General features: G+C 43.3%; 1 protein-coding gene across 4 annotated transcripts in view; it reads left to right on the forward strand.

Moving 5' to 3' along the window:
• LOC138569359 (uncharacterized) overlaps positions 1-24,894 on the forward strand; it is a 1,262,132-nt gene that overhangs the window by 1,102,802 nt on the left and 134,436 nt on the right. For all 4 annotated transcript variants that reach the window (XM_069647272.1, XM_069647275.1, XM_069647274.1 and 1 more), the window contains 3 exons: positions 1,115-1,164; positions 9,575-9,695; positions 13,282-13,361. In XM_069647272.1, coding sequence (XP_069503373.1) covers positions 1,115-1,164; positions 9,575-9,695; positions 13,282-13,361 — 251 coding nt within the window. The remainder of the gene's footprint in view (positions 1-1,114; positions 1,165-9,574; positions 9,696-13,281; positions 13,362-24,894) is intronic.

Below are 24,894 nucleotides of genomic sequence, written 5' to 3' on the forward strand. Positions count from 1 at the left end.
ATCTGTGAAATGTACTTACTGCCTTTCGAGCAATGAGTTAAATTGGTTATTGCCCTTGTTCATTCCTGGATTATCTTTGTTTACAATTATCCAATTATCTCTAGTAAGATCAATCAAAGCACAGTTTCAAAAAATTGCAACACAGAAGGAGGCTGCTGTGGTTTTGCCAAGACCCTGTTGGAGATGACATGTCTTGGCTGTACTGCCAAGTCTACACTGGATCAGCTAGACAAATATATTAGATTCAAGATTTCATGCAAGGCTCATAAAAACATTTTACATCACCTTCCTTCTATGCTGAAATGTCACTTTCCATCTCCCCACTTGCTCAATGTGACAATATCCAATGTTAAGTCATCCTGGATGATAGGCTGCTATTTTCAGTACAGGCAACTATTCTCCCAAACCTGCTTCTTGTGAGACTGGGCCATGTGGAAAACCACTTGAACTTTGAAATTAACAAAAGACATGCTTGTCTATCCAGTAAAGGATCTGTATCACAGATTCAGGCCTCCAGAATGTTACAACTACACGTGCTGGTGCCTATCATGACCAATGGGTTGGCATTGGTTTGCTAATATGTGATGTGAAGCATTTGCGAACACCACAGGATACATCCATTGGCGTCAAAAGATTAGCTTTTCAACTATAGCCTTAAGATAATTTCAGTCACTGATATTACTGTTTAAGGTTCAGTGTAACTCAGGGACGGATGCAAACATTTGATGGATAAGAGGGTGCCCATCCCTAAGTCCCCTCTCACTTTCTCCATCTAATCCTGCTGTGCCCCCTCACTTCTCTGCGAATTGTGTCTTCTTATTCTACTCCCTCCCCCACACATTAAACCCTGGTGCAATTAATGCAAATGAGATCCAGAAGGCATAAAGGAAACATCTTCTCCAAGACTGGCAGACTGGTGGCATCAGTAAAAAGCGAGAGCCAACGCTTCAACTATTTTATGAATTCTTTCATCCCTTTGCAAGTGATTGTCTCCTGTTAGAAACATGCCTTAGGCTGCAATTTCTGGACCCTCCTATTCTCTTGGAAAATAATGTATTGTCAATGTATAAAATATGTACCCGATTCCTTTATAATGCAGTAATTTCTTCTACAGGCCTCTGTGTTTTTCGGGAATGTATTCAAGAGCACGACAAACTATACACAGTAAGTCCCATTTTATCAAATTCTTCATAACTTAAATGCACTTCTCATTTATTGTTAATCTAAATTGTTCATTTGTATGGTGCTTTGGCCAGTTTGCTCAGTTTTGACGAATTCGCAGCCAAATCCTGCACCATTATAGAAATATTACCCCTCTCTATAAATCAGGCATATGCAAAATTACTCTATGCCATACGTCTCCCAATGAATTATGGTATTAGTGCACAACATTCAATATTACAGACTGTAGTGAGTAGCAGGAAGACTTTGGAGTTTTCTGGATTGCACTACCCTTTGGTGCAGGTTTACTGAAACATACACCTCCAAGTCAAGGTCTCATAATTGTGTTGTGTCAATCATGACTCAAGTCCATTGCAATCTGCCAACTTGTGAAGTGGTGGCCTCAGCTCAATTGACTCCAGGTGGTGTGATGAAGTCGCATGCAGGAAGATAGAGGATGTGAGTATGGTGAGCATGAGAGCAGCGGACCCCCACCCACCCTATGATGCAACCCCCAATGCAGGAGGTGGTACATGGGGTATTCCCTTGCTTTCTGTGTGTATATGAAGTCACACTGTCAGGGGAGTCATAGTATTGACTAAAAAAGCGTTAGTGCAAAGGTAAAAATACAGATGTCATGAAGCTGAAGCAAACCGCTCGTGGACTCGCCAATGCAGGCGTCCATGACAAAGATGTTCCTCTAGCCAGTCCCCATTGTCAACGTGGGAGGAATTTATAAGCACCCTCATGGAGCAGACCCTGAGCCCCACCAAGAGAAAAGAGAGGAGGATGTAGAGAGGGGAGAAAGCAGAGAGTGATAGGTGGAGCAGACAGAGAGTGAGCGGAGGAAACACAGAGTAGCAGGAGTGAGAGCCGAGGGGAGGAGTTACAAAGAAGATAGTGAAATGGAGGAGAAGAGAGATTGAGGTGGAAGGCAGAAAGTGGAGAGAGGGAGGAGGAGTATTGAGAGGAGAAAGATGTGAATCCTAAGAGAGGAGGAGGTGAGGTGACAGGAGAAACAGAAATTGGAAGACCCTTTTAGCCGTAGGCCCTACAGAGGCTCCTGACTTGGTGGAGAAAAGGTCCATGAGTCTAGGATAGGCTAGGTTGGGAGAGATTTGCTTTGAACAACTTTGAGGGGAATGATGACAGTTTTTCTGACACCCTACATTCTGTGCATTTGCCGATACTCTATCCCATCCAAAGACCTATGGGTACCGGGTGGGGGTACTTAGCAGGAGAATCCAAGTGCATCAGCACATGAGCCTGAATATTCCAGGAATGACAGAGAAAGAAACCAAGAAGGCCAAGAACTGCAGGACATTATAAAACCCAGTGAGACTGTGAGTGACTGCTTCCGGGCAAAGAAGGCAAACCCATCCTAGCAGAGAGAGGGAAGAAATGAGGACGATGGGCCTAAGGAAAACAAGACTAATTTGTGAAAACCATAAGCCAATCTTGTGGGTCCAATCAAAACTCAATCCCTGTTTTTAATGGTACAGAATTAAATGAAAAGTGAACTTGTATATGGTTTTGAGTCATCAGATATTCCCTCAGCTTTGTTATATGGTGTTAAAAGTGTGATCAATAGCACCTGCCCCAAGTGTCCCAATATGCCCACCGCCTCCACCTCTGATGGTGGTAAGAGTATATGAGCAGGTTAAGCTCTCCTACCAAGCCACGTCAGCAGTGATTTATACAGTGTCCTAGATAGTGTTGTTCATGGTGAGGAATAGATCTGTCAGGTTCCCGTTGAGTATTTCCCATAAGAGGAGCGTCTGGTTACACAAGCGTAACCAGTCCTTCAACTCTGACATATGGGAGCAAAGGTACCAGCACGAATAGCCTGAATTCTTTTGATAAACTCCGAGAGCACTACCAAACCTCTCGACTGACATGGTGTGGAAAGCTCAATCAATAAAAATAATTAGCCTTCCATATTAATTGTAATATGCAGCACTCACACTTTTGCACATGGGTGACTCAGAATACATTGTGCATGCAGAGGTATAACAGTGGTGCTTTTATATAAAGCCCTGCCCCCTCCTTAGAGGGATAATCCTTTGAGAAACACAAATATGGATTATGGAAGAATCAGTCTGACTAAAATGCATTCACATCTGAAATATCAATAATAGAACAAAACTGGGCCTATATAATAAAATGGATAAAAAAAGTCCAAGTAGACAAAACAAAACAAGTAATAATGCCTCAGTTCATGTGATATAGACAGTTCTAGGTAAAAGATAATGTGCCTTACAGTAAGCTGCTGAAAGCAAAGGATTAAATAGCTCACTGCCCAATCTCCTGGGCCAAGCACAGATTGAAGTTCATGGAGCCATTTCAGTGATCTCAGATGGGATTCTCGCCACTTGTGCTCCAGGACTCTAGATGTGGAGAAACATACAGCATTTAAATGCCAGTCTCTTTAAGATTCAGGAACCAGCAGAGCAATGTGTTACTTTGCAGTGTATTATTCCCTAAAAAAGTGTCCATTCCTCAGGCTGATTACAAAATGGAAATGCAGTTCCAGAGCGCATGGGTCAGAAATCAGTCACCACATCGCATACTCCCTGGTGCCAAAAGGGAGTCAGGAAGTCCATTTGAAAACGTATGGGAGACAGTGAAGGCAGCACAATGAAAATATGAACACTGTTAATGTAGCTTATACAGCTGACACTGTGGGGGTGGTGTGTGGTCTCAAAAGACAAAAACAAACAATTCAAACCCAATTTAAACACAATTTATATCAAAGTGCTGAGGATAGATGTGCAGTTGCCTTGCGAACAAATGTATTCCTTAACTTCCACATGCATAATCAAAGGTCTCTGGCAGGCCTTCATTTATAGGAATCCCTAAGAAATGTTCATAACCTATACAAACAGGTTTTGTACTGAAGTCTGTATTCCGTTAGTGACACTATAAATCACTTGGCTGCAGCCTGTGCTAACATTTCATATCTCCCCTGAGCCAGAGAGAGAAAGAGAGAGTGTCCTCTGAGAGAGTACCCTTTCTCTCTATAGTAACATGATTTGAATGCACGTCACATTGATCAGTGCTTTCCTCACCAGAAAGTCCAGTCAGACTGTCAGAGATTGGAAAAATCTGCACATTTACAAATCTAAAAATAACCTTTACCTCTACACAACTGAAGACGGATTGAAATGAAGATATGAGGCAGTTGAGGCACACACGTTTTACCCCATATAAAATCTCCTCAGGAAATGGTGAGAGCTGGTATAATGAGCAGGGTTAAGCCGATCACCAAACAAAGGTTTAAAAAAACTGATATTAAAAGACATGGGTTTTATTTTTTTCTCTGAAAGAATATATTCATTTATATATGTATATAGTCTGTTAAGAGCTTAACTACAGGACAGGCTATCACAGCTGCTCCCTCACTACAACTTCCCTTCAACTGCCACTTTTGGCAACATTCCGTGAGCCCTCATAGGTGCATGTTCTTTTTCCTTAACATCGCCTTTATTTGATGTAGGAGTAGTCCCTTTTCAAGATAGAGGCAATGTCAGTCTGCGATCATTGGCTAAAGAGGCCCTGTGAGGTAGTTTGGAATCTTGAACAAGATTCTAAACTGTCTTTCATTCCTGCCATCAAATAAGAAAGTCACAGCAACCAGAGAACCAGAGTAAAGTAGTGAAGAACAGCGAAAAAAAAACATCTCAAGTGACAGAAGAAAAGATGGAACCTTGCAGGATCTCTGATCTCCACAGACTTAAAGGTCTATTTTCCAGAAGGAACCTACAGCTTCATTGCTGCCATGTTGGGACTAGAAGTGGATCATGGCATTAAGGTGGGATCTAAAGACAAAGAATATAGGAGGAGGGTGATGGTGCTGCTTATATAGCATTCCATGGCTTGTTTTCCAGTTTGAATAGGGCATCCAACAGCCCGTCTCATCTGTGAAGGTGCTTGTATTACATAGTTGGAAGAAAGGACCATCCCTGATCCAGAGGGGCATTAATTGCTTTGGCCCCACCCACCCATCAACCGCTTGTTCATTTGACATAGATTTCTCCCTTTCCCTGGACATTGCTGCGACCCAATTAAAAAGTGCATCCCTTTGGAATGCCTTTGGTCAAGTGGTCCCAGAAGGGTAAATGGCTGGAAAACAAGGACCCTTTTTTCCAAAAGGAAAGGACTACTGTATAGGGGAGAAAATGTTATGATGTGTGATGAATGGAACTATGTGTTAGCAACTCTTAGTCCCCACCCCTTTCTGATAGGCTATACTGGAGCTAGCCCACTCCCAGCTAATGGCTAGCCACTAGGATATAGCAAAAATACAAGAACAAGTCCTCACTCAGTGCTTCTGGCCAGGGATTTTCTAACAGTCAAAATATTTTTTGAGGCCTACCAAATGTGCCAAAAGTCCTGCAGGTTAGATGTGGGTTGAGCTAATCTCCTGTCTGTGCCAATTATTAAAATCATTTTCATTGGACGGCATCCACCCACATATTCCTCTTATTAGATATTTATCTACAGCAACAGCTGTCATTGGAAAAATGTTGCTCACATAGTGTAGCCCCGCATCGACTTGCCTCAATACTCTGACTCTCTGTCCCTGCAAGTGATGCCAGAGTAGTGCATATAGAGCACACCACACTCCAGGCCCCATGACTTTAGTTTCTTTTGTCTCATGCGCAGCATGCTCTCTTCAAACGCTTGCTCCTTAGAGAGAATTTTTGCTGTGCCTTGCGTGGAAGACTGAAGGCCTTGAGCTTCAAAAGGTGTACGGACTGGTCCTCCGAGATGTCGGTCACGAAACCCCACAATATCTGTAACTGTATTTTGGGCTCCGAACATGACGTGGCTAAGTGCTAGTTCTCTCAAGCCATGACACCCAAGACGCTGAAGGAAAGGGCTGCAAAGTTAGCTTTAAGTATGCTCATTCTAAATCCTTGGGGTCTAACCATTCCAAGAGTAGAACTTCAGAGGAAGGGAGGGCTTCCGGGCCTATCTAAAACAGCTCAGATTAGTCACTTTCTTCAGAGAGGAAGCCATGGCAAGAGAAAATAAAACCCAGCAAAAATATGGAAAACAGTCACATTTAAGGATCTCCTCCGATGATTTCTTGCATAAGAAAAAGCATTGCCATCCCAGGAGGGAGGAAAGGATCGATGATGACTCATCTGGATCATCACCAGAATAGGCGCACATTTGCCACAAGTTCTTCTTCATTGAAGTAGTGGGACATTTTCCAAAAATAAATGCTTGCTGTTATTACAAATGTATGAGTGGTGATCCAAGGCACCTTTGAAGGCAGTCAAATGCCCCTTTAAAGGGAGCAGCCATACACGCAAGAGCGCAGCTCCTACTTTGATGAAAAAGACCCCTCAGAGCTTTTCAGTGCCACTGGCCAATGTTGCATCTTCAGCACCAGTATCAAAGTTTCAGTGCTGGAGCATCAAACGCTGACACTGTCATTGGTGCCGGTCAACGGCAATGACATCTTGAGGTATACTGTGGCTTTAGGAAACCAGTTGTTATATATGCAAGACAATCTCAATAGAAAACTGACCAATTCCATATAACATGGCATCAATGTCTGGGCTACAGGAGGAATTTCCAGAGGAATTTCTTTCAGAGGATGTCATCATTGCTGGTTTGGCAGCTGACTGGAGGGATGCCGGTGGACTAGATAAATCGCCAGAGATGGAATTCATGCAGCTGACTCACTGTGGTCACCTTATTCTGCTTACCGTAGGACAGTAGCAAAAGTGGTTGAGTCCCTAGGAATGGGACCTCACTCTGAACCAGTGGTTCAATACGACCTTACTGACGGTCTCGATAAAAGCCCTCCTAGAGAGAACCTGTTGTTATTTCATAAAGATTGCTGATGCATTGATGAATATTTGCCAAGACCCCTACACAGCACCAGAAGTAGGTAAGGAGCTAGTGAGCAAGTACAAACCTGTTCCTTTGGATCCAAGCTTCCTCTTCTAAAACACCAGGTTTCAGGCTAGTTAGTGGTGAAGGCATCCACCATAGACCTGAAGTCTTCAATCTTTCCCTCCCTCTCAAGACATCCTTAACTTTTCGGGTGGCGGAGAGTGGATGAGATCACTCCAATGTCTCACGCATTCTCCATAATCTCATATTTCGAGCAGCATAACTGACCTTCTCCAGGTCTCGAAGAGCATGGCACTAGATCTTCTGTGGTGGGCCCACCGAGACTCTTTGATGACGGGCAAGCAGTTCCGGCAGCTATGAACGGAGGTCACTGTGCTCACAGAGGCCTGTCTGAAGGGCTTGGTGTTTACCGATGTGATCTCAGGTTCAGCAGACTTTTTATCTTGGCAGAGTCCACGTTCCACATCAACCTAATGAACCTGAGAGCAATACGACTTACACTGATACATTTCATCTCTATGATTCAGAGCAATGGTGCCCAGATTGAGGTGGACAGTATTGTGACCATGCACCACCTCAAGAAGAGGGGCTGAAAGGTCACTGCCCCCGTGGCTATTCTTCTGGGCTATAGAGAACAATGTCGCTCTTTGGGTAGCCCTTCTTGCCGGAACACAGAGAACATGGTAGCGGATGCCCCGAGCAGGCAAGGCTTGGTCTCCCACATATGGGAGCTGTTCCAGCAGGTCCTTCAAGAGAACTTCGATCTCAGGGGAATCCTTCAAGTAATTCTGTTAACCTCCATCACCAACAGGAAGTACAAGCTGTTCTGCTTCAGGGAGTTCCCCTTGAATAGGGCACTAGGAGATGCGTAAAGTGGAATTTCAACCTGCTCTAATAATTCCCGTCAGTTCCCATTATCCGTCAAGGATGCAGGAGGTTATGGAGATTTAGGGCCACAAAGATTCTGATTGCCCCAGATTGGGCTTGGAGGTCATGGTACTAAAATCTCCTCTGCATGGTCATCTGTTCTCCTTGTACTCTTCCAGTGAGGGTGGATCTCTTGTCCCAGTCATGGGACTGATTCTTCACTTGATCACTCTCAACCTTCATGTGTGACTGCTGAGAGGCTAAGGTATAGAGATTTGGATTTTCCAGAAGATGTGTTGGACATTCCCGTTTCTTCCAGGAGGCTTGCTACTAAGTGCTTTTATAACCGTTGTTAACGGATATTAAAATCCTGGTGCAGAGGGAGAGTTCTGGATCCTTTGCCTTGCTCCACAGCTTCCATCCTACGTTTCCTTCTTTACTTTACCCAGCAGGGCCTGCAAACTGGCACTGTAGTTTCCACGGGCTATCTTTTTTCCATTTCAGTACTTTAAAAAAACTCCAGAACAATCTCCCTAATTTAAAATTCCAACTGTCATGCAATTTCTTCGAGGATATGTCAGCATGTTTAGCCACACAAGTTCATTGTCCTGACATAAGACTTAAATCTTGTTTTCTTATGGAGGTCCCTTACAAGCCTCTCCACTCCTGTTCTCTAAGACTGTTTTCATTAAAATGTTATATGTTTGGCAGCTATAACTTTAAGTACGAGAGTAAGCTAGTTACATACACTGGGCCTCATCACAAGTTGGGTGGAATGGTAAAAATGCAGAAGTAACGCTATTACCTCTGCATTACCGCTCCGGCCATCTATGATTTGGGCGGAAAGTTGGAGATTTACCTCCAGCTTTCTGCTGGAGGTAAATCTGGCCACTTTCCGCCCATTTTCAGAGCTATTAGCACCACGCTTTTAGAACTGGAGTAGTAGCTCTGAAAAAGCCCCATTGGGTCCAGCGGATCCAATGTGAAAGGGGACCCACTACCCCACCGCAACTCGGAAGATACAGAGGTCATGAAGCAGCAGAAAGCCGCCCTCTGACCTGCTGGAATTGGCATCTGTAAATCATGTTGTGAACCTATCCATTGCCAAAGAGAGAGGAGTTTGGAAACACCACCTGTGCCCTACTCATACCCAAATACTGGCACGTTATTACCGTGGCCCACAGTGGGTGACTTTTGTTGGCCAAGAAGGCAGGCCTGTTCTTGGAGAGAGGAAAGGCATAAAGACCATGGTCCTAAAGAAAGCCCTGATTTATGAAAACCCTAAGCCCTTTCTGGTGGGCCCAGCAAACCTAATCCCTGTTTTTGGTTGGTACAATTTAAACCGAAAAACTGAACTGGTATATGATTTAGGGTCATCTGTCGACCCATTAACTAACAATTGCCACTTACCTAACGCCACCGTCACAATTGGCACTGAGTAGCATCCTTTCTAATCTAGGCAGGCCTCAGTGTAGCGAAGAAATAATGTGATCTGACTCCTGAGTGACCAGAGCTGGTGCACAATAAGAAGGAGTGCAGAGATTCTCTCTATTCCTTTCCAAACAAGTTTGCGTGTTAACAGAGTGATAGTGACGCACGCCCTACCAAGAATTCTAAATGTCTGATTGTTTATCCGTTTATTCACAATTCTGTAATTACTGTTCTCCTCCTCCAGGCTGTCTCCTTCAGTCCTGCAAGGTTTCCAATGCAGCGCTGGCAGCTCTCTGACCCCTGGAAACTTCGGCTCATTCATCAGCGTAATGAAGACGGAGGGCGTATCTCTGGACGCTGCTCAGGTAAGAGTTTCACATAGGAGGTTTCATTAATAATAATACTATTCCAGCCACTATTTTGTCTTGATGAAGACACTTATTAACTTCAGGGTTTACTAGCACTGGTCTTGGCCATATATGAACATGCTGGAAGTAACTTTTGCATGCAGCATGCAGGACTGTTGAGGTCAACCTCTGGGAAGCTTGTATCAGTCACCAGGCTAACCAAAAGAGAAGCCCAACTGTGCCCATAGCCTTGCGATTCTGCCACCAATAGAAGGAGGGTTGGGCCTCATTATGAGTCTGGCATTGCGGTAACAAAATGGCAGTAAAGTGCTGGTAAAAGATTTACCAGCACTTTACAGCACCTTCAGATTGTGAGTTTGGAGGTAAGTGGAGAAGAAAGCTCCCGCACGTGTCTAGAGGTTACCCCTCCACTCTACCGCTAGACAAATGCAGTGTGGAAGAGAGATTTTCAAATAGCCACCAAGTGGTGTGTACGGCCAATTGGTCTGCTCCATCATGGCTCCTTGGCAGCCTAGGCGACTAGAAGTGATGTCACCTTCATATGTATAATACCTTGAGATGTCAAAGCCAACTTCCTCACTTCATTTCTGCTGCAGTCATACTCAGGAACGTTTTTTGTAGCGGCCATTGCTGCGTGACATTTTTTCGACACTGTCACCACCAAAGTCGGGCTTTAAGCCCTGCGAATAATGTGGCGCCTGATGTCAGTATCTGAACCCACATTTGGCTTGTGCCTGGTGTCTTGGTAGAGATCATAACACTGAAAAATGAGGGTCATGCCTCTCGATGCTTCCGAAGTTAGTCAGGGATCGGGTTGCTAAGCTTCTTCCATCAGCTGGCAGGAAACATAGCCTGGAGAACGCTTCTTCAGAGGCTCCTCCTCTCTCCAAGTCAACACATGAGATTCTGCTTTGGTCGCATTCTTCCCAGCCGGAAGACCGAGATGAAAAGAACAAGGAAAAGTAGATGCATCATCAATCGTGAGTGATCTTCCTCCTTTAAGGAAGCACCAAAGATCAAAGCACTGATTCCTTCCCTGCTTCCTCTTCTACACCGGAGTGGGAGCAATTCAGATGGATCTTTGAAAAGGCCCCTTTCTTGGTTGCTCTTCTAGTATGTCCACCTGCTTCCGCCATGCGTGGCACCAGTCATGCCAGACACACCTGGCCCCGACATAGGCCAGAAGGGTATCTGAATCACAAGCTCTTTCTCTGGTGCCCTGAGAGCAATGAATGAGTTGTTAGACAAGAGGATGACTAAGTAGAATTACCAAAACCTACATAAGTGGTGACATTTTCATGTTGCATATTGCTGTTAGGTTTACTCCAAGAACAAATGGTTTACATTTTCGGCGTACTATTGATGAGAAGTGGAGCCCAAAAAGCATTGCACAGATTCAACAACTGATCGATCAAATGAAGCAACAATTATTGTTTTAAGAGATTTATGTTTTTTAAAGAAATGTAATAAAAAAGTATATTTTTGGATAAATGCTGAAAGGAATAGTGATTTATTGAAGGCAGATAAAGAGGATAGATATATATGTTAAAAAGTCTATCAATCAGTCGGTTGGTGGAAGCCTGAAAAGACAAAGGACCATCCAAACATAGTATGTGTACCAAATCGATCAGCTGAGGAGGGTTGGTTGGAGAGGTCCAGTTAAATATACCCTCTTGTCTCTTTAGTGTGTGTAAGCCCTGAGATGGAAGCCATTGTTTCTGCATACGTTCCATTTGCAGCAGAAATTCACTTGTTGATCGTATTTCCCTCACCGTGTACTTTGAAAACTAATGGAAAGGCTTCCAAGTTTCGACCCAAGACGGACCTTGAAAATCTACATATCCAAAGTTAAGAAGTATCTGATGGCCGACCAGCTGTTTGATGGATTCACCAGCCCAGAGAAAGCCATTAATAAACAGATAATCTCTAAATTGATAGTTTTAAGCGTTAAACCTGCTACAAGTAGGCACACTCAACGAAAGGGCAGGCAGCACCAGTAGCTTTACAGAGGGTTGTACCCTTGATGGAAATATGCCGAGCGGAAACACGGGCCACTTTACACATTTACAAAGCATTAGCAAAAGCAGGGAGGTCAGTGTCTTTAAATGTCCTGCTCTGAAATCGGTTGTCTTCTGGCATAGTTTTTGGAGTCGTTCAAAGATGGAGAATCTGTGGGAGGAATATATCAATTAGAAGGACACATGATTTACCCGATGTAATGCTCTTTCTGGTATGCAAGTTTGTTCCTCCCACAGAATCGCTCTCACGATTAACCAGCTGAATTAAATATTTGAATTGCTAATTGGAATCTTTTCACTTTTTCCTTTTGATATCCCATATCACAAGGGAAAAGTGAAAAGATTCCAATCATGGTGATTCTCTGGGGGAGAAAAAAGAGTGGCACTGTGGTAGATGGTGACAACAGCGGTCATGGTTTATGTACAGGTGACATCACTCTGACACAAATGGATGCCAAGGAGCTATCATGGAAAAATGTTCCAGCTTAGACTGGACCTGATGGCTATTTCAAAGATGAGGAATCTGTGAGAGGGATGATCTTATCCTTCAGAAAGAACCTTACTGAAGGCAAGTTGTTTAGTGTTTTGTTCTCCTAACTATAGGTAAATCTCGCTGCCATTAGCAAGGGTGTGGTTTTTAAATAATAGATAAGCAATTGTTTGACAAATTTGCATTATCGTGCTTCGTTTCAGGAATGCTACAGTACCATACCATAATTGTACATATATACTATATATTGTTAGCTGATTATCATAACAATGCAATGTCAATAATTGCCTGTATCCGTGCTCCTTGTTTATATGTAACTTTGTAAATGCGCCCAGATACTTTCGGGTTAGGTGCGCTATATAATTAAATAAGCATTACGTCCTTAGGTCCGAGTGCTCCCCTACATCAGCAGCCCCAGAAACCTAAGTCAGGACTTTTTCTTCCACCTAACTGCCAGGGAGCTGCTCTTTCGCCTTCGTTTTGCATGAAATGTAAATTGCAAACAGGGGCCCACCTACGTTAGAACTCACGTGCTGTGGGGTACCCTGCATGCAATTGTACACTTCCAGAAGGTGGAGGGGAGAAGGAAAGAGTAACAGCGAGGGCTCATTGAGGTATTCACTCTTGGAACCTATGGACTCGGCCAGGCTTTGGTCAGAAGGAGCCTGCCCACTGCTCCCACAGCACTGGTGACAAGCGCACGTGCAATACTGCATTATGCTGTTTGCCATTACTGCATCCGTTAGCCCTCCTGGCCGTGTGATATGTCTGTGCTCAAGTTGACTCCTTTCTCTTTCTGAGTTTCCCAATTCCCTGCGAGCCAAAGCCGTTCAGTCCAGTTTTTATTTCAGTGTTGGCATTTGTAGTGGTAAATATAAAATGGAAAATATAAAACTGAAAGACCCAGAATTAGTCCAAGAAAGAAAAGACTGGGTGCTTTTCCCACGCCTAGAATTTGGGGAACCTGAGAGCCATGGAATGCTGCAAGGAAAGCCTGCGATTTGCACCCCACGCGGAACTCCTACTCTGACCCGTGTGTTGCTTTGCAGGTAACTCTGTATCTCTTGTCTTTCAGTCAAGCTGTTTGGCCAAATTGGGCAATGCTTCCCCGGGAATCACCACGGATTATCCTTCCACCGTGCTGCTATTTGTTAAGTAAGTAATAATAATGTGTTTTCATAGTTGTTTCATTTAAGGCACTTTGCATAGAACAACTACACATACAATTGTTGTTAGACAGTCAAAAAACCGTCAGCACTATATGTGATGAAGCTCGGAAGGATGAATGGATGAGTCAGCTGTGCTGGGATCCAAACGTGTTAGCTGCCTGCCAGCAGAACACTCAAGCGAGCACTTAACTCACCGAGCTAGCTTATTGGCTCCGTGTGTATCCTGCCATCCAGCACAGAAGCACGGTCCATGCTCATCAGCGACTAGAGCACTCTGGATCTAGTAGATCTCTTTCCAAAGAGGAGTTATTACACTCCAAAATGGAACCCTACACGCACCGTTGCACGAGGAACTGCAATGAAATACAACACACAACAAGTATTGGCTTGCGTCACTTCACATGTCACATGGTGTGTACCCTCTAAAATCCCATCATACATAAATCCCATGTTATCAGATGCGTTATGTCAACCTATGCAACCTATGTAATCGCTGTATTACATGTAAGCAGTGTAACTGTCTATGGTAAACTGGAAGTAACTGAACTCTTATGTAAGTCTTGTGGAACGTCTGTAAACCACAGCTAACAACTACTGTAACCAATCTCTTAAGAAAAGCGCCTAGATGCCCCTGGGCTTGCTGCGCTATACAAATGATTAAATAAATAAATAAATACATGCAGCACTCGCATAATCCTTGAGTATTCCCACCCCTGGACAAATGCACATAACCAGGAAATGATTTCATTTAGGCCACTTCTAACGGTTCCATGTCATTTCATCGCAGGATGTTTTTTTGCAGGGTTTTTTACTGCAGATTTTTGTACGAAAAAGCTCATCGAATTATTTTTTTGGGGGGGTTATCCCCACTAACCCCCATCACCTTTAATTTTTTTTATATTCCCGTACACCCACACCAAATGTATATATGTTTCTAACCCCCCAAAAAAATGTGGTGAGTTTTTTCAGCAACAAAAATTGCAGTAAAAAACCTGTGGAAAAAAAACCCTGAGATGAAAGGACGTCATACCCTTCTAGCAAAGATACCAACACTGTGCTGCTTCTAGGTAGAGGTGCTTGAACTTCCCAAAATGTCCAACGTGGCAAGTCAAGCTATTTTGGATGGGTTCCTGCACGATTTCCCGAGGATCAAACCGCACTGTGGTTCTCCTGGTGGGGTTTGTGGTCCACCATCCAATTGCAAGGCCCGTGACCTGAGAGGGGAGTTCAACCAGCCAATCAGAGGCCCGAACCATTCCAAAACAGGTTTGAGGTCCTTAAAAAGGTTCATCTTGCTTCCTGATTTTTTTGCGTTTTGTTTTGCTGTCGAGTTTGGAGTGGAAAAGACAGCCGCACAAATTGTTGTTTTTGCAAGTTTCCGAGTGTTTTCGAGATGATTGTTAGTTGTTAGCTGTATGTTTGCTGTTTCTTAACCTACCCATATTATATCAACTTTTCAGTTTTTTTTAAATCTTCTTTAGGCTCCCATCTCTAATATTCTCTTTTTTAACAATAATTCCCCTTTTAAAAATGTTTTTTAAAAAAACAAAAAAAATCTTAACACCTTTTCTTTCTTGAGTTTCTAGAGAAACCTTTGTGTTTGAACCTAAGAAGTCTTCCTGTGCTGTGCGCGGTCACCTTCCCTAGTGTTTATGTATTTAGAGAACTCTTTCCCTTCATGTGAGTGCTGCAGGAATCCCTTTGTTCGTCTTTGTCCCTTTTTTTGTGTTTGGCACATTGGCATCTTCTGTGTCAGAGGTTGAGGGAGTCAGCCAGCAGTGGGAACCCTATCCCAAGGACTGGCAGTTGGAGATTGAGACGAAGTGTGAGGTGGGGGAGAATGGAGTTAAGGAGGTAAAGACAGTGATTGAGGAGGAGGAGGCAGTGGTTGAGGAGGGGGAAATGGTTTTTGAGGAGGGGGACAGAGCATTTGGAGGAGGAGGATTTGGCCTCACATCTGGAGGAGGTTGCGGTTGACGCTGAGTTACTTGAGGAGTACCTTCAGGGTGTGGACAAGTACCTAGACATTGGAGTTGGTGTAGAGCTAATGGCATTTGAGGAGCAGCAGAGACAGGTAGCACAGCCCTGTATGGGGATGCAGGCAGAGGGGCGAGGAGGTGGTTGTTTTGCGGGAGACTGTAAAGCACTGGGCAGAGGAGCCAGAGATTGTCCAACAGCCAATGGCTGGGTTTTTAGAGCTTTGGCCATCTCCTAGGACTAGTATATACATGTGGGGTTCTCAGTGGTTTTGTCTTCTCCCCACCTACAAAATGCACATGGTGTTCTAAGTGCTTAGGACTTCTCCTATGCCTATTAAGGACACATGAGGTTCTCAGTGGTTTGTGCTTACCCTATGCCTAATAAACACATGTGGATTGTACTGCTCCTCCACCCACAATTCAGAAATGCAAGTGAGTTGTACTATGCCTCCACCCACAGTTCACATTTCCCACCAATAAATCATGTGCCCTCCACAACCTCCAAAACAATTGCAGCCTAACTCTACCTAGGCCCTATTCTTGATTTAATTATTTTCTTATTTATTTATAGGGCGCCGAAGCCTGCAGGCGTCAGGGCACACAAACACAAACACTGGAAACAGCAACAAAAAAGACGGGTCAGGTGATCAACGTGGGCAAGAGAGTCAGAAGCAGGGAAGGTTCTATTCAGAGAAGTATGGCTGTAGAGAGGGTTAGTTGAAAAGGACAGTTTTCAATCCCCGGCGAAAGGGATTGTATTCCTTTAACAGCCTGAGTTCCAAAGGCAAGGCATTACAGATTTTCGCAGCCTTGAAGGGGGAGGATCTGCCCAGACAACTGGAAAGAACAGATTTAGGGATGTTGACCAGTGCCAAGGCCGAGGCACGCAACTTCCTTGGCGGCTCATAAAAGGATACCAGTTCTTTAATATAGACTGAGGCAAAACCATATAAAGCTCTGTGGGCTAGAGAGGCAGCCTTAAATTTCAGCCGGGAGGCCACAGAGAGCCAATGCAGATCTCGCTGACTATCAGAAATATGATCTCTTCTACCTCTCTTCGTGATCATGCGAATTGCATCATTTTGAAGAGTCTGGATGGAATTGATGTTTTTCTTGTTGGCCCCATTTAATAATGCATTGCCATAGTCCAATCTGGACATCACAACCGCACAGGCCACTGAGGAGCAACTGGATGCCGACAGAAAGGGACACACGTTTCTCAGCAGCTTAAGGTAGTAAGAACCATTTTTACTATCTGGTTGATATGAGCATCTGTACTGAGCGGGGGATTAAGATAGATAGAAGTCCACAGGTTTAACACTCTGCGAGACCGTAATTGGACAACCACGAATGGAGAATGATCGATATCTGGGATCTAATTTTGCTTGAGCATGCTTGGTGCCCAAAACCAACAGCTCGGTCTTATCCCCATTCAAACACATCCAGTTGTTGCTCATCCAGGTCTCAACACGAAGATTGATGGTCTGAAGAAGGACAGCGTCCTTGGCCTAATCCCCTGATAACTCAAGAACTAGCTGGGTGTCATCAGCATATTTCGAGAAATACACTCCAAGCTCGTTCAACATGTAACAGAAAGGTTGAATGTAAAGGTAGAAAACAAGTGGTACAGACATGCTCCCTGAGGGACCCCACTGGAAATGGAGGAAGAGGGAGAAGTGGCCGCACCCCAACATACTCGAGAGGTACGGTTCTGGAGAAATGATCTCACCCATAGGATTGGATCAGGAGTGAAGCAACCATGTTTCTCTAAGGTGAGCAGGAGTTGGTCATGGTCAAGAAGAGCAAAAGCTGCTGATAAATCTAACCTAACTATGCTACAAATGCCTTCACTAACAAGCATGAGCCACTCCTGTTTCTTCAAATTCCAATCATTGACTGTCCCGATCTTTTACTCGCCTGTCTTTATAAAGATGTGAAGTCGAACACAGTAGAACCTCATATCTCAAACCTGCAAAGTTCGACTTGGACAAAAGCAAAGGCCATTCTGCAGCTTTGAGTTTTGCCCGAACGTCCCACTCATGCTTACTTCTGGGTAGAGCATGTTTCAGGGGCAGTACAAAAAAATTATGTTTTATTCGTTTATCCCGCTTTATGCTGAGCTCCAGCCTCTAAGGATGGGACCGGGTATCGAATTCATGCTGCTCGGTGCGTGTTATCCTTGAGCTATCCTCCCAGCCGGAGTACACAAACTTGATCGGCTGTACAACTCCATGGAGAAAGTAGTGCCATTTTGCCTAGGTACTACCACAATAGGGCATCATATACCCATTTACTCAGGCAATATGCCAGGTAGTTTAGTGTAGTCATATTATCAGATAGTTCGTTTATAGGTTATTGCCATAATACCCATGCTCTGCCAGCAAATTACCAGGTACTCTGAGAAGCTGTCAGGTATTTCTGCCCACTATGCAAGGTCATGATATTGCATAGTGCACATTGCAAATCGCATTTACTACCATTTTAAGCCAATGATTGTCTTAATGAGACCTCGTTTTTATGTAGTATGGCAGGAGTTATCACCAAATGATAGCAATGTTCACCAATGCACAGCTAAACACATATACAGGCCCCCATGCAAATAAACACACAACACCCACACAGCCACTCATGAACACACACACACACACACACACACGAACACCAATGCAAAACAGCCACTCGTTCTCTATGCCATGGACAGCCACACACCCACCCATTAGCACTGTCACCTTCAGCAATGAAAACAAAATATGCTGGACCACGTGATGCGCACACATTCAGGCCCTGATGGGCCAGGCACCTCGAATGAGCATTTAACACCGCAGATGTCGCACTGGTGCAGGACCGGGTGGACTGGACACTGTTCCTCGAATTGAAGGAAGGTCTTTTGAGTGTGTTTTCTAATTTCTTAGTAACCATGAACACATGGCCCAGTCCCTTACCTCCAGGAAGGTGGGTGGGTAATGCGAGGGTAAATGCACACACCACATCCGAAGAGCTGGTGTGACATCACACATATGTTGACACTGTGGGGAGCAGTAGAGGGGGTGAGCTGCGGCCCGGATGTGGCCGAGGCCTGCTAGAAAGTATGCGAGCCCTGGAACTCATTTATTTACAAATTAAGCACTGACATATCAAAAAGAGAGACTCCCCTCCCCCCAATCCCACTCCTTCACTGGCTGCCACTCAATTTCCGTGGGATTATCGGTCCATTTTGCAGGACGAATCAAAGTTTATGTACTTAAACCAACCCCTTCCCTCCTCCAATCAGCACATCCGACAGATTACCCAATGTAAATATAAGCACAGAGGCGGTAGAGAAGAGTTTCTCAGCGGGACCCTAATGTAGGTTTTGTGACTCCCTCCTTTTTCAGATTAGTTGTCTTGTCGTTCAGAAGGCATTTAGGAAAGCCGTAAAAACCTTTGTTTGCCTCATCTGGGTTCACTGAGCTTGCCCCCTGCCTATTGTGAGAACACAACTACGTGTGTTGTGCCTGCAGAGCATACAAGGAAACAGTATATCACATTTTATAACCCAGTCACACAGCCAAAACACATGCACGTGGCGATTTGCTCCCATCTTCCACGCCTTCTTGGTAATCGGGGTGGAAGGAAATTACGGTAATCGTAAAAGCCACACTATTTACAAATACTGCCTCTTTTACTCAATGCTTAATTACATCCATATAATGCGGTAAATTACCCAAGAGGTGGAGGGGAACATTTAAAACTCCCCAGAAGGTTTTACACTTTTTTTCCTGCACTGAATGGACGTGCAATTTAGTGAAACCTTTCATTGTAGAATTGTATTTTTTAATATGGGAGCAATAAAGGGTGCAAAGAAGTAGGTTTCTCCCACACGCACCTTCCGACCACTTTTGCAGTGTAACGCGCAAAGGGGTCAGAACGGACTCTTTTGTGCATTAATCATATGTGTGCACATGTTCAGTAGGGGGCGCTACTGTGCACAATACATGTCCACCCCTGACGGTGGAGATGGATGAAGAAAGAGAAATGTCAGAGTATTTTCTGGAATACCCCATATGGCAGTTCTGGAAACCTGAGACATTTTCGCCATCCCGCATAATTAAGTAGATTTTAGAAATGCCCCATGAGATAACATGAATTGCCCCGTGGAGGGTTTTCATTGGAAAATCTTTCAAATGTGGGCAGCAATATTGCCTTTTGAAAATCTGAAAGACTCAAGACCAGGGCTATTATGATAGTTTTCCTATTGTTTACAGCATGACCTAGTACGTCATGCTGCATGTGTCTTTGTAACATTCTGTAATCACTGGAGCGTGTTCGTGTGTGGTTCTAGAATGTTGTTGGAGCCATACACGAAGATGCTCCAGGTTTGATGGTTGGCCTTCAAGGGGTCTCCTCCTAATAAACTAACGTAGTTATATCATACTACACTATAATTGTGATAATTATTATACACAACAATTGGCGACGAGGAGCTGGGAGGGAGCCCCCAGATGCGACAAGGGACTGAATAAGAAGACTCATTACACACAAAAGAAGAGATTAACGACTGAACCTGCGCACGCCGGCGCATGAAACAACCAGAAAAAGAAGGCAAGTGCATGTGAGTGTGGTGGTACAGAACAAGGTGAATAAGTATTTAAAGTAAAGCTGAATGAAATAACGCACCGTATGCATCTTCTAAACTGTGCTCGAGACGCGACTAACTGAAACAAATATTAGAGAAAAGCACCCGTATGCGTGCTCTACGTGCCGGCGTGCACGTCTTCAAGAAGGTTGGCATGACAACATGAACAAGTGCAAGCGAATACAATACGCTACGTGTTAAATAACGTACCTAACGAACCACGCTACAAGTCAAAGACTATACAGCCGCTTTGGATCTAATATGGCGCACGCGCGCTGCGGTAAATTTAGCGTTATTTAAGCAAAGTTGGTTATTAAAAAAAAAAAAAAAAAAAAAAAAAAAAAGTAGTACCCAGTCGCATATCAGAACAAAAAAAAAATTAGGCCGCCATGCAAAACAATATTGCTCCCCCAATGAAGTTTCTGGCACTTCCAGGAAATCCTGTGTGTCCATGGGAACAGTGGCAGGACAATTTTCAGGTATACCTGAGAGCAATAGGGGGATCCAAGTTTAATGATGACTTAAAGGAAGCAACATTGCTTAACTGTATAGGTACTGAGGCACTCAGAATTTTCAGGAATTTACCAGATTTGGACCACACAGATGTAGTTGTGGGTGGTGAATCATCAGCTGGAGCAAGAAAGTACGATGTAGCAATTACCAAACTGACCAAACATTTTGGAAATAAAACCAATGTTGTGTTGGAACGATACAGATTTTTCACGAGGAAACAGAATAAGGGTGAAAGCATAGATGCCTACATAGCTGCGTTGAGAGGTTTGATGGCCACATGCACATTCACAGGAGTGGCAGAGGAATATTTAAGAGACCAACTGGTATTACATGTGGCGGATACACGCATACAGCAACGTCTATGGTAAGCTAAGAATCCCACATTGGATCAGGCAATTGAAATAGCCAGGTCAATTGAGCTTGGTGAAAAATGCTTGAAGGAGGTACAAAGCAAAAAAGAGACTGCTGAGATAAACTCTGTCAGTGGAGTCACAGATGGACAGTATGGAAATGAAGAAGAGTTGATTGCCATTGTCAGAAGAATAGTCAAGGCAGATGCTGATGCTGGACAGAGACAAGAAAGAGATGGTTCATACAGGATGCCTAACAATTGCTTCAAATGTGGTCGTTTGAGACACATCAATGGGGAAAAAGAATGTCCTGCCATATCGGCTGAATGCTACAGGTGTGGAATGGTAGGGCATTTTGGGAAGTTGTGTCGTAATAGCAGAGGTAGAGGCAGATTCAATAACCGACATACAAGGTATAATGGTCGTTACAATAGAGGAAGAGGCAACACCACGACAAGCATAAAAGCCTTGGAAGAAATAGGCGGTCCAAGTAGCTTGTTAGCAATATCAAACAGATTTGAGGAACAAGTACAGATACTAGCTTTCAATTCTACCGAGAGTGGTGCCGGAGCATGGGTGTCAATGGAATTGGATGGAGTAACGTTAAGAGTTATGGTGGACACAGGTTCACCATATACCATGGTGGATGCAGACACGTACGTCAATGTACTAAAAAAAAGAATGGATGATTTACAACCGACAAAAATGAAGGCTACAGGATATGGCAAGTCTCCCATCAATGTAATTGGTTATGTGTGGGTACATCTGAATTTTGAAGGGAGGAAAACGTACTGTAAGTTACTTGTAGCTGAAGATGGATTTTCTATAGTTGGATGGTGGGAACAAGCAGCACTCAAGATTCGGATACATCCAGGAGAGAATGTACCAATTCTGTGCATTACTGAGAGTAGCTGTAGCACTTCAGAGAGTTTAGCCAAGAGTTTCCCCAAAGTGTTCAATGATAACATAGGGACCCTTAAAGGTTTCAAACACAAGATTATACTTAAAAGAGGAGCAAATCCTATAGTGCACAAAGTTAGAAACATACCCATTGGCACCAGAGAGGCATTAAAGAGTGAATTGGAGAAATTGATCATACAAGACATCATTGAACCAATAGAAAGTTCAGAATGGTTGTCCCCCATCGTTATTGTCAAAAAACCCAATGGATCGATTAGGATGTGTGTCGATCTGAGAGACCTAAATGCCAACATTTGGGTGGACCGCCACCCTCTACCGAATATAGGAGAAATGTTGACCACGATGAAACCAGTGAAATTGTTCACAACACTTGATTTGTCGTCAGCATATCATCAAGTGATGTTGGATGAAGAGTCCAGGCATTTGACATCATTCATTACCCCTCTAGGAGCATTTCGATATAAAAGAATGCCATTCGGATTAGCTTCTGCAGCTGCAGTATTTCAGCGTTTAATGCATCACCCGTTCAATGGTCTTCAAGGAGTTCATTATTTTCAGGACGATATATTGATATCAGCAATGTCCGAGGAAGAACATGATGCTAAGTTATTGGGAATATTACAAGTTATACAGCAGAAAGGCATGACACTAAAAATTGATAAATGCAAGATAAAACAGAATGAGGTAACATATTTGGGTCATCGCATAAATAATGAAGGTATAAAACCCAAAGAATCGCTGGTTGACACCATTCTTAAGATTCCAGACCCACTCAACAAAGATCAACTACGCAGTTTTTTGGGATTAACAGAGTATTATTCGAAATTTGTAGACCATTATGCTGACAGAACAGAACAAATGAGAAAACTAATGTGCAAAGGTACAAGATTTGTTTGGTCTGAAGAATGCAAAAATGAATTTGAAACAATAAAATCACTGATCAACAAGGCACCGGCACTTAAAATGTTTGATTCAAAAGCAAAAACCAGAATATCAGTAGATGCCAGCAACATGGGACTAGGCGGTGTATTGGAGCAAGTTCAAGATGGTGAAGTGGTTCCCATTGCCTTTGCATCCAGGACGTTGAGAGGAGCTGAGAAAAATTACTCCACTATTGAGAAGGAGGCCTTAGGAGTTAAATGGGTCCTTGAACATTTTAAAAGTCTAGTGTGGGGCATACCGATTGAAGTCAGAACTGACCATAAACCATTAATACATGTTTTAAATTAAAAAAATCCACACATGACCTCACCGCGCATAAGAAGGTGGACCTTGATTATTATGCAATATAATGTCAGTATAAAATATACCCCTGGGAAGTCAAATGTAGTGGCAGATTGCTTTTCTCGTTTGCCATGCAGTTCTGATGTGATGGAAGATGAAGGAAATAGCGAACTAACAGACGATCAGAACATGGAGTGCATTATTGCACATATACATCCAAGTTTTTCAAAGGAAGAATGGATTGAGGCGAGAGAACAAGATTCTGAACAGAAACTAGTAAGGAAAGCCATTGAAAATGGGTGGACAGTTGTCGAAGAAAACATCAAATCCTGGGAAAAAATGAGAGATGAATTGACGTGCGATACTACATGCGTATATAGAGGAGATCGTATAATTCCCCCTGTGAAGATGAGAGAGAGAATTATGAAAATAGCGCATGAAGGACATGTAGGAAGAAATTTAACCAAAAGGAGGGTGAGAGAAGCTTACTGGTGGCCCAACATGTGGGGTGAACTAGAAGCTCTTGTCAGAGATTGCACAGCTTGTGCAGTAAGCGATAAAAGCAAGACAACACACGCCACACCATTACAACCAGTGGAAATCCCGAATACTGTATGGACAAAACTGGCGATTGATATAGCAGGACCATATGAAACTTTAGGGCCACAGAAAATCTATTTAATTGTGTTGGTTGACTATACGTCCAAATGGGTGGAGTGCGGCATAGTAGAAGAGTCCGTATCAGCAATGAAGGTGATGAAGTTTTTAGAGGAGATCTTTAACAGAGAAGGGGAGCCTCAAGAAATAATATCAGACAATGGTGCCCAATTCATGTCAGGTGAAATTCAAAATTTTTTCAAGGAAAGAGCAATCAAACATTCCACCACAGCCTTATATCATCCTATGGCAAACGGATTGGTAGAAAGGATGAATCGTTTTATAAAAGGTATTATTCAGTTAGCCATTGTCAACAACATACCTTGGAAAGAGACATTGAAAGAAGCACTAAATACATACAAAGTTACACCCCATTCAGTAACAGAAGAAGAACCTTTCACATTGATGAGAGGGAGAATAGCCACAAACAGACTTAGACCTTCGTGGATAACAAGAAGAAGGAATAAAGAAATTAACTTGGAAGAGATAGTCAACAGAGTAAGAAGGAAACAAGAAGTATACAAAAACTATTATGACACACAGAGACATGTCAAAGAATGCAGTTTTAAGAAAGGAGATTGGGTGAAAGTGAGAGAACCTAGGAGAGTGATGAAGGGAGAATCAAAATTTCGTTTTCCACAAGAAATAAAGGAATGTTCTGGAAAATCAGTAATTTTAGAAGATGGGAAAAAGTGGTCGTGTGATGACATTATCCTGGCTAAAGAGGAGGAAGTTGAAAGGAACAGGAGAGAATTGATGACAAAAGGAGAAATGTTCAAGGATAAGACTAATGAACTAAGATGCATGAACAAGTCGCATGTTCAAGAGAATAAAAAAGAAGAAAGGGCAGGAGATAATCAATCATCTGCGAGAATCAAGAAAAGAGTGTGGAATCGAAATCAAGACTATGTGTATTATTAGAGATCTCTTAAAAGATTTTAGACTACATCTCAACAAGCAACAAAGAATGTCTTGACAAACTGTATCCTTTTTTTCTCGCTGTATATGTAGTCATTCATTGCACTTATGCATAATATGTAGATAACTGTAAATAGCCCCTTGGCTATTAATGTTTGTGTTAAATTATTATAGAAGGGAAGATGTTATGATAGTTTTCCTATTGTTTACAGCATGACCTAGTACGTCATGCTGCATGTGTCTTTGTAACATTCTGTAATCACTGGAGCGTGTTCGTGTATGGTTCTAGAATGTTGTTGGAGCCATACACGAAGATGCTCCAGGTTTGATGGTTGGCCTTCA

The sequence above is a fragment of the Ambystoma mexicanum genome, chromosome 2q (assembly GCF_040938575.1).
Source record: "Ambystoma mexicanum isolate Mex_15411 chromosome 2q, UKY_AmexF1_1, whole genome shotgun sequence".
In the NCBI taxonomy this organism is placed as follows: Eukaryota; Metazoa; Chordata; class Amphibia; order Caudata; family Ambystomatidae; genus Ambystoma; species Ambystoma mexicanum.